Source organism: Lepisma saccharinum, chromosome 1, assembly GCF_977018435.1.
Source record: "Lepisma saccharinum chromosome 1, izLepSacc3.1, whole genome shotgun sequence".
Lineage (NCBI taxonomy): Eukaryota > Metazoa > Arthropoda > Insecta > Zygentoma > Lepismatidae > Lepisma > Lepisma saccharinum.
Window position 1 is genome coordinate 118,241,328 of NC_139229.1, and position 17,255 is coordinate 118,258,582.

A 17,255-nucleotide genomic window follows, 5' to 3' on the forward strand; every position below is an offset into this window, starting at 1 on the left:
ATTGGTATAGTGTGTAGGAGGATATTGTTGTTTGTCCAATAGTGTGTAATGGCTAATGTCCCCGTGTGTTGGGTGTAGGAATGTTGTTTATATGTGTTTCCGTTTTGCAGGTATAACGAGTGAAAGATGGTGTTCAACATCCCCAGCGTGCTGTCATCCAGTTTCTGAGTGCCGAAGGTTGTCAACCAGCTGAAGTGTACTGGCGTATGAAAGACATGTATGGTGATGCATGCGTGTCCAAAACAACAGTGGTGGACTGGGCAAGAATGTTTCGGAAGGGGCGTGAACAAACCACTGATTATCCCCATCCTGGTCAAGCCCATGTTGTTGCCACAGAAGACATGTGTGAAAAGGTGAATGCAGCAATATCTGCAGATAGATGCATGAGTATTCAATCCATAGCGAATGAGTTAAACATGGGTTATGGTACTGCTCACAAAATTGTGAAAGCTCTGGGTTATCATAAAGTGTGCACGCAGTGGATACCAAGGGTATTGACGGAGGACCAAAAGTTGGAGCATATGGGATGCTCCATTGAACATTTGTCACGTTACCATTTGGAAGGTAACGACTTCTTGCTGTGCATTGTTGCTGAGGATGAAACTTGGTGCCATCATTTTGAACCGAGTTCAAAGTCTTCCACTATGCAGTGGAAACACCCCTCATCTCCACGTCCCAAAAAGTTCAAGACGCAACCGTCTGCGGGGAAAGTTATGGCATCTGTGTTCTTTGATTGCCATGGACCATTATTGCTCAACTTCAAGGAACCAGGACAGTCCATCAATGCCGCACGCTACTGTCAGACCTTGACACAGTTACGGAGAGCCATCAAAAGCAAAAGGCCTGGTTTATTGAGTGCTGGAGCCATTGTGTTGCATGACAACGCACGTCCACACGTTGCAAACTAAGTGCAGGATTTGTTTCAACGATTCAAGTGGGAAATGTTGCGACACCCGCCCTACAGCCCTGACCTTTCACCTTGTGACTTTCACATCTTTGGGCCTCTAAAGAAGGCTTTGAAAGGTCAGAGATTTCAGTCTGACGCTGAAGTTCAGAACGCTGTGCGTGATTGGTTTGAGATTCAGCCTTCGCAATTTTACGTGGACGGCATTTGTAAGTTAGTGACACAGTGGGACAAGTGTCTCAACGCTCATGGTGACTTCTTCTGAACAATATTTTTACTGAGCGCTAACCATAGACGCCTCTAGACAGTGTACCAGTTTCAGCTCGAAATAAAATTTATTTCACAAATTATGACCACTGAACGGGTTTCAGTTGATCACCCCTTGTGTGTATATATATATATATATATATATATATATATAACCTATATAGTTAAAAGAAGCCAGAAGCCATACGCGCTACCATTTTGTGCGGGAGGAAGGTGCCCCCCCCCAAAAAAGTATTTAGGACTATTAACTATGAGTGCCCACATAAAATATTCCCGCCACCTCTACCCCATTACTATTTTTTCTTCTGATGGCACTGTGGAAATACTTACCGGGGGTGGGCGGGGCAGGGAGACTAGAGCACAAACAGGATCTTATTTCAGTTTGGGCCCAAATCCTGACTAAAATCCAATGGTTGGAGATGTGTACTGAAATACTGGTTTGCAATAATAGCTGTCACTATAGTATACTGTATATTCATAAGATATACCTTTTGAACTCACTACTATAGCATATAGGCTTACTTTCACTTGTAATTTTCATTCATTCAAAATCCTGCTCCTTACAATGGTATGAACCTTGGCTTTCTTACAACATATTTAACTCTTCTTCCAGTGTTATCAGTGCACAACAAGATAATGTTACCACAACGTTGTGGAAACGTTAGCACCTAACATACGTACCTAACGTTGTTACAATGTTCAGTGTATGTTGATACAATGTTGTGAAAACATTGTGTCAACGATTAAGGGTTATTTATTTCAACGTTGCTGCAACGTAGGTTGACAACATTGTGGCAACATATACTGAACATTATGTAGCAATGTTAGGTATATAAGGGGTTAGCATTGCCACAACTTTTTTGCAACATTACCTTGCGGCCTGTGTAATTTACGAATATAACAACAATGCATATTTGCAATAGGGTTATTTCGCATGGGAAGCTATTAGCAATCTTGCCAAGGCATTTTTGTATATAATACATATGCCCAACAGGAAAAAAACATGTTTATAACATCACAGTTTCTCTTTGCAGCTTATAAAAACCTTTCCTGCTCCACAGAAATAGGCAATTGTTAGTCTTGAGAGTTTGATGAGTTAACCAATCTCTAACTACACCCTGGTAATCAGTTTCTTTTTCCAGCATGGCATGGCATGGCATAAATCTGACGTTTTGAAGTTGAGTGTCGAGCTGTTTTGGCCCTTGACTCTATGAAAATTGTATAAATGAAGTGTGTGTGGAATTAATGAAAGTGCCTGTGGCTATACATGGATCTTGTGTGTGCAACTGTCGCAACACAAGGAATGCTTCATATGAAAATTGTGTTTCATGGCCGTGGCACTGCATATGTGTGTCTGAAGGGATTCGCTGTTCCCATATGTTCTATTTCCGGATTTGTATGTCTCGGCAGTGTTTGCCAGAATTTTTGGTGAGCGTCTCGAAGCTGTTGGATCACTGGAGTTAATTCCAGATCCTCCCAAACTTGATTGCTGCGTGTATACATGTCGTGGCCTGAGATGACCTGAGCTGCTTTGCTTTGCACCCGTTCCAATCGTTTAAGATGTGAATAGGCGGCATGCTGCCAGGCTGGGCCCGCGTAAGTCAAATTTGGAATGATGTACATCTGGAGTAGATGTAGCCTCGTCTGTAGTGTTAGTTCCGGACATGTGAACATAACGAAAAGTGCAAAGACTTTTCGTAGTCCTCTGTTGGCCACATCTTGGATGTGAGAGGCAAACATGAGTCCTCGATCTAGGGTGACACCTAGATATTTGACTTTGTCTTCGTGTGGCACTGCTTGTCCGTAGTATGAAAGTTGTCTGAGTTCATACTTTCTTCTTTTTTGTGTGGATGACACATACACTTTTCGCGGTGTTCACCTTCAGACGCCATTTGCGAGCCCACACTTGGAACTCATCGAGTTGTTGTTGAAGGTAGCGGTAGCATAAGGCTATTCGATGACTGGCTGCAAAGAATGCGGTGTCGTCAGCATATGTGGCTTGGAAACATCTCTCTGAAGTTGGGACATCTGCTGTATATAGTGTGTACAATAGTGGAGAAAGTACTGCTCCTTGAGGTACACCTGCTAATATGAGCCGGGTTTGGGACGTTGCACCTGAGAAGGAGACAAAGAAACTGCGTTTGCTCAGGTAAGATTGCAGGAGTCGGGCACAGCAATCCGGGAAACCCTGCCGTAATAGTTTATATATGAGACCAGAGTGCCACACTCTGTCAAAAGCCTTGCTTATATCTAGGCAAACCCCTATTACGAACTGTTTTCTATTGAATGCCGTTGTGATGTAGTCTACCACACGGACGAGCTGAGAGGTGGTACTGTGGTAGGCTCTAAAACCAAATTGGTGGTGTGGTAGGAACGAGGAGGTTTCTACGTGTCATGCGTCTTGAGAGAAATACTCTTTCGAAGAGTTTCCCAAGGTGTGAAAGGAGACTTATTGGCCTATAATTCTCCGGTTTGAGAGTACTCTTTCCAGGTTTGGGCAATGTTATTAACTTTGCCTTCTTCCATGCAGTGGGACAGTAGCCTAGTTGTAGGATGGCATTGAATATGTATGTAATGTATACAAGTAATTTGCGAGTGGGATATCGCAGCAGTTCGGGTCGTATACCATCTGGCCCGGAAGCCTTGTTTTTAGGCAGTCTTCGGATTTGACGTTCTACCTCTCGAGGTGACGTCAGCTTTGGCATGTGCTCCATTTGTCTGGTGGTAAAAGTGCGTATCGCCCTGTTTACATGTGCGATTGTATGCTCGTCTGATGGATCTTCATTTGGAGTGAATTGTTCCTCGAGAGCATTTGCAAAGACTTCAACCTGATCTTGTGGTTCATGTAACAGTCCGGTTGATCCTTGTATGACTCTGGTGTGTGATGAGTCTTTGGGACGAAGAAATGCCCTGGTATATTTCCATATACGCTGATCATTCACGGAAAGGCCACTGAGTGTGTCATTCCAGTGATGTGCAGTTTCTTTTTGGATGAGGGTTTTCACCTTGGAGCAGAGAGAGTTCCAAAGAGTTTTATATGTGGGACTCCTTGTGTGTTGCCACCTTCGTCTCGCCCACCGTTTTAACTGAATGTACATTTGGAGACGAAGACTGGCTGTCATTTGTGACGATTGGTGTAGCTGTGTTAATTCTGTGCTTTCTGCCTCAGCTTTGAGCAGAGAGTGGGTGAGATGTGATACTGACTGATCGATTTGCTGGGGTGTCTGAGGCCTATCATGAAGATCGAGAAGTGAGTTCACATTCCCTCTGAATTTATCCCAATTTGTCTCTCTTCTTAGAAGGGGTGGTACTCCTTGAGTAAGAGTACGGTGGGAGACTTGGAACATGACAAGATCATGGTCTGAATCTAAAGCAGAGATTACGTACGGGTCTGTGAGGAGTGGCACCATTTTACTCATGACTACATCTAGCACGTCAGGCCTGCCACCCATCTTCAGATAGTGAGTGGGTTCCCGGGGTGCTTGTATAGTGAAGGTGGATCGAAGTATGTAGTCATGCAGTAGGTCACCTGCATTATTGGGATACCGTGGCTTGGCATTGAGATCTCCAGCAAGAACCACTTTATTGCCTAGTTTACTTATGTTGTCATAATCATCTGGTACAAGTCCCGCAGCAAGAGATCTGTATCCAGCCACGAGAATGAGTGAATCTCCGGGAGTTAGAGTGCGCACAGCTAGCGCTTCTAGACCTTACAAAGGTGGTACATGTACTTGCTGAGATGGAAAGTCCCTTTTCACTACTACTAACAATCTGCCTCTTGGCCTTCCAATTCTATCCAGTCGGTATATGAGATAGTTGGGCAATTTCCAGCCTTTGACTGTGTGGGAGAAGTGTGTTTCACTGATCAGTGCTACGTCTACTTTGTTATGTTGAAGAAAGTGGATGAGGGTATGTCTCTGCCCTCTTAACCCATCTGCGTTCCATGCCATGATGGTAAGTGAGTGGTGAATTTTCGACTGACTAGAAACAGCCATCGTCAATCATTTCTGCAATGGTATCGATATATGCGGCTGCTTTTGTGGCTGTGTCCGTAGCAGAGGTAAAACGAGCAATACCTCTTTTATCATGTGGTATTATTTTGCTTAGATTCATTCCTTTGAAGAACTCAAAAATGAGTTTAATGTCTGAGGCTGATGTGTCATCCCGAGTGGATTCTGATATATTTGTTGTGGAGGGGGCCTCTTTGGTGATGGTTTTGGATGGGGTGTGTCTGAACGGAGAGGCTGCGCCTGCGTATGTTGGCGAGGTTTGTTGTGAAGAAGTGGTTTCTGCAGAAGTTGCAGGTGTTTGTTGAGAAGTGATAATTGGGGGAGATTTTTGGGTCTTCTTGTTGGTGGAAGTTTGAGCGTCCATGTAGGCTTTGAACACTGGACATCCTCTGAAGTTTGCGGGGTGATCACCCTGACAGTTGGCACATTTGGCTGGGGTAGTAGTGTCTGCTTTGAGACAAGCCCTTGTCAAGTGTCCCTGTCCGCATTTGTGGCAGCGGGGCAGTGCTTTACATTGGGTTTGACCATGTCCCATTCGCTGACAGCGATAACACTGTAGTGTGGTGGGTGGTTTGTATACCTGTACTTTAATTCTGTAGTCAAGAAGATATTCTTCTTTGTATATTTCGTGAGTGGTGGAGTTTCTTGAAAGCGACACCAGAAAGAGTGGCATCAACACTCGTTCATTTGAGTCCTTCTTTCTGCGAGACATTTGGTGAACTGATATAGGTGTATAGTTCTTGTCTTTCAGCTCCTGCTCCAGGTCGCCCAGACAGGTATTGATGGGTAATTTTCGTATTACCACCTTCACAGGCCGTTCACTGCGAATGATGTCGGTGGCATATTCTCGTTTGGTCTGGTCGCAAAATGCAATTATTTTATCATAATCTGCCCTGGTTGATACTTGGAAGGTGACCTTCTCTCTATTGTGCTGTATGTGGGGAGGCTGACTAAGCGTCTTGCTTATAGTAGAGGTGAAGGCGTAAGTTTCCTTAATTCCGAACATGGAAATAGATGGAGGCCTTGGGACTTTCTTAGGTTGAGTTGTTTGAGGTGGTTGGGTTACCTCTTCTTGGGGGATCTCCATGTCACCTGAGGGATCTTCTGCCAGGGGCGCAAATGTATTTGAAGTTGGGATGTCAGTTGATAACTGCATGGTTTTTTGTAGTTTCGTTGGATGTCTCCCTTCATATAGTTGGGCGAGACTGTCCAAGTCCGTAAGTGACCTTTGGCGGCGATGCCGGCCAACAAGTGTAAATTCTGCTGAAGGTTGTTTGGAAGATTCCCCGAATGTGAGGGCTGCCTTATCTGTGGTGGGTGTAGGTTGCGATGATGCAATGCCTTGTTTTCCCAAGGGAACCAGAAACGCGAAGGCTGCGTCATTTTGCCTGCTGAACTGGCTTTGAGGTGCTCCATCCCTCTAAAGGGAAGGTTCTTGTGTCTTGCTGACATTGCAGTAGTTCGTAGACGTTATAAAAGAGGTCTAGGAACCTGCGTTTCTATGTCACCACTCCGAGGGGTGGGACAAGAAAGAACATTCAATGTCCTCCTATCTCTTATAGAGACCAGTTCAAATGAGTGCCACTGCAGAGCAAAAGCGTTGCCTTGGAAGATTATTTTAGACGGTGACCAAGACTTCACAGCACTCGTAGAAAGGGTCGATTTGAACTTTCAACCCAAAAAATTTAAATGGTAGCCAGATATTCCTACAGCGCCGCTACGTGCCTCTGACTGACCCTGAGCTTGCAAAGCCTCCCGATGCATGTGCTACACCGTTCACAGTAATGCACGCTGATAAAGCATAGCAGAGTTAGAATAATCTGTATCTCAAAAGTTCTTTTTTGCCAGTACTTAGCTTCTGATTATATAGTCTGGGATAAAAATATTTATCATGGGAGTTTCACGTTATTCACCACATTTAATTTTCTGATCTTCCTTACAACTTCAATATTCACACATCTTTCGAAGTATAATAAAACACATTTTTTCACTAATTACAATTGAAATTATCCTTATATGTGTTACTAAAACTTATGTTTGTTTTGCATTTGAGTCGTACTGCCATCTAGTGTATGCTGTAGGAAATATAAGCTTTGGTGGACAGTGCACACACAAATTCATATTAAACAAAACACTCTGATCTGAGGCTTGTGACACTCATGGTGGTAACCATCCAAACTAAAGCGCATTCAGTGGAATGTTTTTTTTTTTTTTTGTAACATTGATGCAACGTTATCACAACGTTGTTCCCCTACATACAACATTCATCATAAATACAACATGCATACAATGTTGTGGCAACGTTAGTGTGTTGACTCGTTAGTCCATCAAGTGCTTTTCACCCCAGCTTTAATCCATGGTTACTTCCAAACTAAGACTTCAGCCTAAAAATAGAATGAATGAATTACAACATCAGCACTGTACATATCGCAAAGTCTTTTCTCAACATTGTCAATGCTTGATCAATACGGTGAGCCTATACCTGGCTAGCCAGTGGCCCTGGGCACTGCGAGATGCAGGTGATGAAAATAGCTTTAGGCAAAAGACCTATGTTACCAGCTTCCTGGATGGGCAGATTCAAGGGGTGTGGAGCCAACAACTTTCCCCTGAGAAACTTGCAGGGAGAGGTCTCATTCCCAAAGGTCCAGTGGCATATTCTGAAAATTTGGCTTGAATTTCAACAATTCTTATTTATTGTATATGATTTATTAGATATAATAAAATAAAACACCAGGCATGCAAGTAAAACAAAAACAGAAGTCCGGCAACTTCAAATTTTCCAGCAATTTCCATATATGAAAAAAGTTGGTTTTCCAGTGAGAGAGACTACGCCACTGCAAAGGCTATATTTTGTTTTCTCAGACACTAATAAGTAATTTCCACACTTGGAATGAAATGGAGTAAACAGTGTAATATTTTATGACACACATGGCAAGCAGTGGCGATTTCTCTGGGTGTGTAAGTCGTGTGTCAACGGCCAAAGGAAAATGTAATAAAGAAGAAAGTATCTGTACTTTTATAAATTACGATTTTGAGCGTTTTTCTTCAATTGTCAGTCACGAGCGCCCGGTAGTTTTCGAACGCGGCGCAGCGCGCAGTGGTTGTCAGGCAGGCAGACGGGCAGGGCGTTGCGAGGAAATCCAACGTCTTACCACTGCCAAAACATAGCATGACCGCGCATGCGCACCCTGTCACCCACCAGCATGGTTACCTTCTCAAGGCGTTGTATTTGTTCCCAATGATTTGGATTTCATTCGCCCCGCGTTCCGCGTTGTTTTGCTCGTGATTGTTGTGCATTATTTTTTAAATGTGTGGTGTGAAGTGACGTGATTATTTTAAGATGGAGAATAGTGAAAGTGTTGTGCAAAAGTATTTAAATAATTTATTTTCTTCGCTTTCGTATTCAGAGAAGAAACAAGTGATTGACAATAGTCGACCATGTTCGAATCTCACGATGTCAACATGTGTTAAAGGAAAAAGTTGTGCTGAAAAAGGTTTTGAGAGACATTTTCGAAAAGAACTCTATGAAATTTCAGACTGGCTTTGTGGGTGTGATGTGGTGAATAAATTTTACTGTTGGACATGTTTATTATTCTAGACTAAAAAAGGTGTTGGGAATTATCAAGGGTATGCGGATTTGAATCATCTCAATACTGCAGTGAGAAAACACAGCGAGTCTGAATTGCATCTTTATAATAAAGTTTCTTTAAATTTAGTAGTTTTGTTGCCACCCCTACTAGAATTGACGTTCTTTTGGATACTCAACGAAAAGCTGAAATAGAGCTACACAATGAAAAAGTAAAAGAGAACAGAGAAATATTAAAGAGGTTGATTAACGCCGTCTACTATTTAGCAAAGCAAGAACTGCCATTCCGAGGCCATGAAAAAAATGCAGCATCTCTAAATAAGGGCAATTACATGGAATTCCTTATTGCAAGTGCAGAGTTTGATCCCTCATTAAAAATAACATTTATTAAATTCTACAGTTTTTCGCGGTACTTCGGCAGGCATTCAAAATGATTTAATAAATTCAGTTTCGGATGTTCTGAGAGATGAAATCTACAATGAAATTCAAAACACAGACTTTGTGGCTATCATGGTCGATGAAACATCAGACATTAGCAAAAAATGTCAGGTGTCAACAGTGTTACGTTTTTTCTCGGCCTCACAGAAAAAAGGTCATTGAAAGATTTCTTGCATTTCATGACATAAGCGCCGATAAAACTGCAGGAGCTCTTTTTAGTCACGTGACTGAAATAATGGATAAATATAAGTGTGGGGATAAATTAATTGCCCAGACATACGATGGGTATTCTGTAATGAGTGGTCATTTGAATGGCCTTTAAAGTAAAGTTTTGGAAAAATATCCGAAAGCTTTTTATGCGCATTGTTATGTTCATGTAATGAACTTGGTGCTGCAACAATCGTTAGAATGTAACAAAGAGCTTAAGGTGTTATTTTGTGGTCTTAAATCACTTAAATCTCATTCTCCAAAGAGGTTACACAAACTTTCTGCTTTCATGTCCAGAAAGCTCCCGTCATTAGCTCCTACCAGATTAAATTTTACCTCTAGGCTAGTGTGGACAGTCAACAGAGAAGCACTGCTTATGTTTTTTGAACATGTTAGTGAAAGTGGAGACTTCGATCATGTGACTGCAATGACTCCAGAGGATTTTCTAGCTTCTTGAAGGACTTCGAAAATATATTTTTAAAAAAAAGGCTTTATCCAACTTGCTTGTCTTTTCAGACGTATTATTCAGTATATTGCAGTCTAAAAATGTTAATATTTTGTATTGCAGTAATAAAATAACTGAATTTCAACATCAGCTGAAAAAGGAAAGTGAGAATTTCGAAACACTATGGAATTCTATAACTGGTGCAGTAGAAGAGGAAGAGGTTGTTGAAATGAAAAGGAGGCGACCGAACAACGAATCACAGAAAGACAACTGCCGGAGGCTTTACTTTGAAATCATTGATAATATCAGCAACCAGATAACAATTAGATTCGCATCATTTGAAAAATTGCAATATTTTGATTTACTAAATCCCACAAAACTTGAATAAAAGAGAAAACTCTCCTCACCATCTCGTACATAAATTGTAGGAAATTTATGGCAGTGTGTTTAATTTAACCAAACTCCAGAAGAATGAACTTTATGTTTGGTATGCTTCCACTGAAGGATCAGAGAAAACATCAATTAAGATTGTAAATTATCACGAATCCAGTGGGTGAGTTTACATAAATATATAAATTAGCAGTGTTGATCGCAACAATTCCTTCCACGACGTCATCTGTCGAGAGATCGTTCTCATCACTGAGAGGATCCACACATTCTGCCGATCTACTCAACCTCAGAACCGGATGACGAATTTAAGTCTTATCTCCATCCAGAAAGAATTACTTTCTAAGCTGCGAGAAGGGGATAAATTCAAATTTTATGAGGCGGTGATCAGCGCATTTCTCTCTAAAGAAAGAAGAATAGACTGGAATTCAAGTAACTAAGTAATGAGCAGTTGATTTTTCAAATTTTACTTTTTGGAAGGATAAATGAAGGGTAAGGGGAAAAACCGGGAATGCATTTTAGCGATTTTTCAATGAACGGTCATTCTTATGTCCACGGTGTTTTTTTATGGGTGATAGGTAGGAGTTCCACCAACCCCTCTGGTTGCAAACTCGTGCTTTAAAAATAAATTGTATGGCGAAGTATTGAACATATTAATTTCCTCCTTACCCTTCAAATATATTAATACTTTAAATTAAGTATTTACTTCATTTACAATAATTTATGTAATTTAATGTTTTTCTAAATATTTATAAATTTACACCAAAAAGGTACGGAGAAAATGTGTAATATTGGTTCACAGAAATGAGAGGGGGAGGGGTTAACATTCCTTCTTTGCCAACGCCTGAAGTTCAGGATCAGGAGACGCCACTGATGGCAAGGTTGTAGCTACAAGAGCAGACGGCTCATGTCACAGACACTGGAAGGGAGTTACAGATTGGGTACTGAAATGGGATAGGGATTACTGAGGTCAGGGAAAATATAGTCCTTTCTCTTAGCTTGGGCTAGTTTTCTTAATGCTGTAAAGGCATCTGTCCCCTCCAAGAGAGCATTGTTAATTTGCCACTGTACAAGCAACTAGCAGCTATTTTCCAAAAACATGTGAAAATCAATAACGTATAATTCATCTAATATACCTGCCTGATATATGCAAATGTACCATTACTGCATTATTTCTTAACACATTTTAAAAGGAAATCAACTAGAGACAACCAAGGTTCATTTCATGTATTGGCAAAATAATGGTCAAAACACAGCCAAAAGTACAAAGTCATTCCAAGCAATGAATACAAAAGATCACTATAGTACTCAGTTTGCTTGAACTTATCATATTGCTTTTGGAAGACAAAGTTCTGTTCTAAAAGATCAAATGTGCATGTTTCCTTCTTATCTGAATCAATCACACTGCTTGCTAACAATGGTTGTTTTTCTTCAGAAGATCAACTAACTTTTGTTCCTCCAAATGTGTTTTCATTGGCTTGACACTCGCTCTGAAATGAGCCACTTGTTTCCACATGAAGTTTAACATTTAAAAAAAAAATCTTTACTAACAACATAACACTTCTTATGTATTGTGCAATTCATAAAGAATTTGATATTTTAAGCAACATGTTCATTTATATAGTATTGTTAATTTTTGTAGTTTGTGCATTTGGCCATGATGGTGAGTAGAAAATTTTAACCTTCTCAAATTTCATGATTAACATACAAATGAAACATTTAATGAGAGCATCAACAAACATTACTGAGATTTTTTCAAGAAAAAATGTCGTTTGATTCAAGTCACAGGACTGATTGGTCTACTTAGTTTTGCTACTCAAGGTTTCAGGTTGATTTCTGGAATGAGTAATCCTTTCTGACTGTCTTTTCATCAAATCCATGTACTCATTATTTTATCATCATTGCAATTAGCCAAAAGTAGCAGAAAAAGCAACACAAAATAAAAACAAATAACAAGAGTCAAGGCAGTGTTCGAATTAAAGAAAATGCAGGGGAGAAAATTTCAAACCATATTCATAATTTTGCATGAAGATTGCCAGATTTGAGACACCAGCATTACATTTTATAACTTTCCTTTCATAAAATAAAATACAAATTATAAGGAAACAGAGATGGTAGAACATAGAAATACATCAGAAGAGGGCAGGTTGACTTTCTTTCCCCAGTTGGGAATGAATTTTAAAATGTAGGACATGCAAAATAAAAAGAGAAAGAGTAATTTCCCGGCCCCTGTCCCTCAATTTCAACACTGGTCATTGCTATTTTCAACTTCAGTGCCACCCTTGCTTGCCCCGCCAAGTTATGCCTATGATGTACATTCTAGAGCAGTGTAATGAGTCAAAATTTCAGGATAAACCCAGGCAGTATGAGCCTGTGCCTGGCTACACCTGGTGTCAGGAAAACCTTAATTAACCCTAGAAAGCTAACACGTCCTGTGCTCAACGTTAAAGCTAACCATTCGTCTGGTGGACAATTTCTTCATAATTAAAACACAGCATAAATTTTGCAAAACAATTTATTTATTACAAAACTTATTATGTACTTACAAAAAAATATGAATAGCATGGAGGAATGCAAAATTATGTTTCATCAGTCTTGTGTGTGTGATGCTGATCACATCACCCCCACTCTCGACCGGATCAAGAAAGTGTTGGGCGTTACCCCCACACCCCTATACGCCTTCATGGCATGGCGCTAAGCACAAGGGAGCACTTTACTTTTCTTTTTTTCTCTCTCTCTCGTTGTTTGTTGAGCAATGGCATTAATTTTTTTGCATTTCCACATTCAGGATGTTAGCAAAAGCTTGCAAAGTTGTTGTGGAAGTTTTGGTGTGCATAGAGATGCAACATTAAAAATACACTGAAGGAACGCTTGTGAAAGAATACAGATACTTCCCATCAATCTCCCTGACCTAAATGAAGGTATATGGTGTTGGGAGCGGAAGAGTTAAGTGGAAGGGGGCGAGACAAGAAAACTGCACCACATGCATAGTCTGCCAGACGACGTATTAGCTTTCTACGGTTAATATGTCTTCATGCCAATGTGAAACATTTAATTGTCACCCGAGGAGCAAACATTATTGCACCCTGCGTGTTGTCTATATTTCCTTTTAATATTTAATTATAAGGTTGATCAGTTGATGTAACTGTGAAGTACTTAATCCAGTTATATTTGTTCAGAAAACAGATGGAGCTTAATGGAGCCAGAGTATTTTGTTTCTGGCAGATATGGTTATTATATTCCAAGACAGAGAGCAGCATGGTTAGAGGCAGCATCAATCTGTGCAGCAAATAACAGCAGACTTGTCAACCTTAATGATGACGAAACAAGGGCAAGTGAAATCGCAGAACACTTGGCTGATACACGGCATGGTAAGTAAACGTAGCTGTATAGAACAGTCAACTTCCCTTGGAATAAGGGGAAACTGCCGGCTTATTTTTGCCTTCCTTGTTATGTTTGTATCTCTATTAAATGTCTCTTTTCTATTATCCTCTTTCCTTCCTCATATCTCAGTATCTCATTGCTAGTGCTTAGTTCTTATCTTTTTGATCACCTTTTTTTCTACATTTAACTTCCTGTTTTCTCTATCTGTTTCTTTCTTCTTCTCTGTCTTACTTCTGCATTTTTCTTCCCTTCTTGCTCTTTCATCCTGATTTTTATGCCTTTCTCTCTCTTTCTTCAATTCCCTTCTTTTCCCACTCTCTCTCACTGATTGTGTATGTGGGGCTGTGTGTGCAAAGGTCTCAACTTTTCCATTTTGACCCTATCCTTGTTAAATTTTCTGTGGACACACATGCTGTTCATTTTTTTTTTAAAAAAAAAGGTGCTTAAAGTTTTCAAACATTATAATTCTAACTCAAGTGTAAAATACCGTTTGTAAATGTGATCAAAATTTAACTTCACTCATGTTATAACTTGGTTTCCTTGCAGAGTTTGAAGATGTTTGGATAGGGGCCAGACTTGCAGGCAATGCATGGAAATGGTACTCTACAGGCAGTGACGTGCAAATACCAAAGGCCAATGGGGAAGAAGAGGAAGCTAGTGGTTTTGCAGATTTGTGGCTCCAGAAAAACCAAGCTGAACCTGACAAGGACAGGGGCTGCTTAGTACTGGACAGGAAAAACCACAAGGATCCAATTCTAGTTGGTTTACCATGCCATTTACCTAGACATTTTATTTGTGAAACAGACAGTAAGTTTTCAATAAACCTTGTTCACAATATTCTTAATTATAACAGGTTAGAAAAATAAGTTGATAAAGTCCACTTTGTGCACAGATAGGCTGACTGACTGGAACTAAGACTCCTAAAAAGTTCTCTTACTGAAAATGGGACTTTAAGTCTAAAAGAAATAACATTTTCAAAAATATCTGCAGTTTTTAAGACCATGCCAATTTTTCTAATTGTGAGAAATTACAACTCTTTTAATACTCTCCAAATGTTCCCATCAACCAAGAAGGTGGTCAGCTGAATGGTTCGTGTGAAAGCAGAAGGAGAAAAGTGAGTAATAGTCAGCCAAATTTTGATGTCGATTATCCACTCACATTTCTGGCAGGGTGGTGGGATGAGGAATAAAAACAGATCAGTCATATTCTTAGTTTTAGTTGCAAAATGGACAGAAAGCAGAACTGATAGACAACAGAACTTCCACTTGATGAAACTTTCAGTTTAGCATCGATGCTCTTCTCCAATCAAAGGACTGGAGACTCAACTACCTACTTAACTGAATGGAACATTAGAGCACTCAATACATTTTTCCATACGTTAGTTGAACTGCTGACTGCATTTTAAAATTTTTAAATAGAGCAATTGGCCTATATAAATAAAAATGTGTAGCACACAATGCACGAAAATTCTCCTCACATTCTTAGAACATTTTCAAAATGAATGTATTAGTTTAACATTTTAAAAAATGGTCATAGACGTAGAAACAAAAATGTTGATACCGTGTTTGAATCTTGCAAACAATGTAAATAGAAAAGAATTGGAAGAAAGAATTGATTGATTGATATGGTTTAATATACTTCGCTTTTCTACCACTTTTGGCTAATCACGATGATCAGTATGAGTGTAGATATGATCACTCACAAAGAACATTGGGATTCGAACCAGGGACGCCTGACCACTCCGCTACAGAGGAAGAATGAAGAAAGCACTTTGAAGGTGTAGTAATATAATTGGCTAATTCCATTCAGCAAAGCCCTTATTCAAGTAACAATGCACACTGCAAGATAACATTCAAGTCGAATAAGCAACTTCTTTCACACAACGTACAAAAAATCATATTTATTCATTAAAACTGGTTTTACTGCATAATTAACAATTGCTATTACTGTACTAAAGGCAATTGTATGTTGACATGATATTTAAAACTAATTAAGCAGAATATATTTATAAATATTACACAATATTTTGAACATCTATAAAGCTATTGCCATATGTACTAATCATAATAACACAACAAAATTCAATTTCTCTTTATTAGTAGTTGCAGGTCCTGCTGCTATAGAACACCCACTAGGTACAATAGAAGTGGTACATGAAGGTGTTGTGTACAGTTTCCATCGACAGAGAGTTACTTTCAATGCTGCTATCTCATCATGTGCAAGCTTACATGGAGGTCTGGCTGTTGTGAACAACATATCAATTGCTGATGTCCTTCATCGCCAGATGTACAAGGCCAGGCCTGGTAGGTATCATTGTTGGAGCGTAAATTTTTCACATTGCTCCATATCTTGTGAATGGTCATAAGCACATCAAGAGAGAAAATACTGATTTCTTGCCTGTGGATTTTAGAAACTTTTAGCTAATTCATGTCTCTGTCTATAACACCCAGTGTGCAAATTAATTCTTTTGCTAACCATTGCTGGATTATGGTGTAAATTGGAGTTGTTTTTTTATCATCATTATTAACTAGAAGAAAACCTTAAAGTGTGTGTAAAAGATACATGCAAATATCTTTCCCAATGATGCATTATTCCGTTACAAACTCCTGAACTGTAATTTTTCACTCCTTGTTATTGCATTTTGTAACAAGTATTATTAACACATTGGGGTCTCACGATGGGCATAGCCCGCAGTGCACTTAAAGTCAATGTGGACGAACGACGGGCATAGCCCGTCCTGCGGTATGCAATCGCTTTGCCGATTGAACGACGGGCTATGCTCGTACTTCGTCTCATGCGCGTGTTCATTCAAGCCCCTCTGTTGAAATTCCGACCACTAGGTGACTCATGTGCTATTTTTATCTGGCACCTGGGACTGTTTGTTGTCGGGTTGATGTACTGTGCATTGTTTAGAATGGCGTCGTTAGATCCAGACTGCATAGAGGATTCTGCCCCCGAGTTTGAAGTTAGTGACGATTTTGATGATGCAGATGAATTTGAAGATTTGGAAGGTAGGTTATAATCGTAATAATTATTATCGACAATATAAACAGTGTTGCAAACTCTAGTATTTTATGAATGAAGTGAGAAGTAATTTTTTTGGGTCTATTCATCTTGCCTCTTGCTTGATTCTCCTACATGCACTGATGTATTTTTAGTTTTTCCATTTATTATTTTGTATAGTGTATGTAAAATGAAAATTTATTTTATTTATTTAGTTTATTTATTTATTTGTTTAATTTTTACAGATGACGCAAAACCAACTGATACATCGCCTGGTCCTGTCCTGCAGCCACTTTTTCATACAAAAGATAATTACTTGTAATTTGTAATTATTTTTTGTTATGTGCACATAAGAAGTATTCTTATGCAAGATTCAAAAGATGTATTGATAGTTTATGTAATTAATTATTGAAATTTCCAGATTATGAACTTAAAATATCTCTATATTCACATTTGTTACAATGTTGTACTTTTTTCTTCTTCACAAAACATTGCTGAAAAAAATATTAAAAAACATCTGAAAATGAAAATAAAATTTAACAAATTTTTGTTCATTCAAAAGAGGAAGTTTAGTAGATTTAAGAAAAAAATTATAAATAAAAACAAATTAAAAATATTTTTTCT

At 39.4% G+C, this 17,255-nt stretch overlaps 2 protein-coding genes across 2 annotated transcripts in view; both read left to right on the top strand.

Annotated features, from left to right (window-relative positions):
* Positions 1-215: 215 nt before the first annotated feature.
* On the top strand, positions 216-908 carry LOC145985304 (histone-lysine N-methyltransferase SETMAR-like). The gene has a single exon (XM_083119160.1). The coding sequence runs from the start codon at positions 216-218 to the stop codon at positions 906-908; it is 693 nt and encodes a 230-aa protein (XP_082975286.1).
* Positions 909-11,791: 10,883 nt separating this feature from the next.
* Positions 11,792-17,255, top strand: part of LOC145985316 (lymphocyte antigen 75-like) — a 39,568-nt gene continuing 34,104 nt past the window's right edge. The window contains exons 1-4 of the mRNA XM_083119186.1: positions 11,792-11,907; positions 13,424-13,615; positions 14,175-14,435; positions 15,728-15,931. Of these exons, the coding sequence (XP_082975312.1) occupies positions 11,811-11,907; positions 13,424-13,615; positions 14,175-14,435; positions 15,728-15,931 (754 nt within the window). The 5' untranslated portion in view covers positions 11,792-11,810. The remainder of the gene's footprint in view (positions 11,908-13,423; positions 13,616-14,174; positions 14,436-15,727; positions 15,932-17,255) is intronic.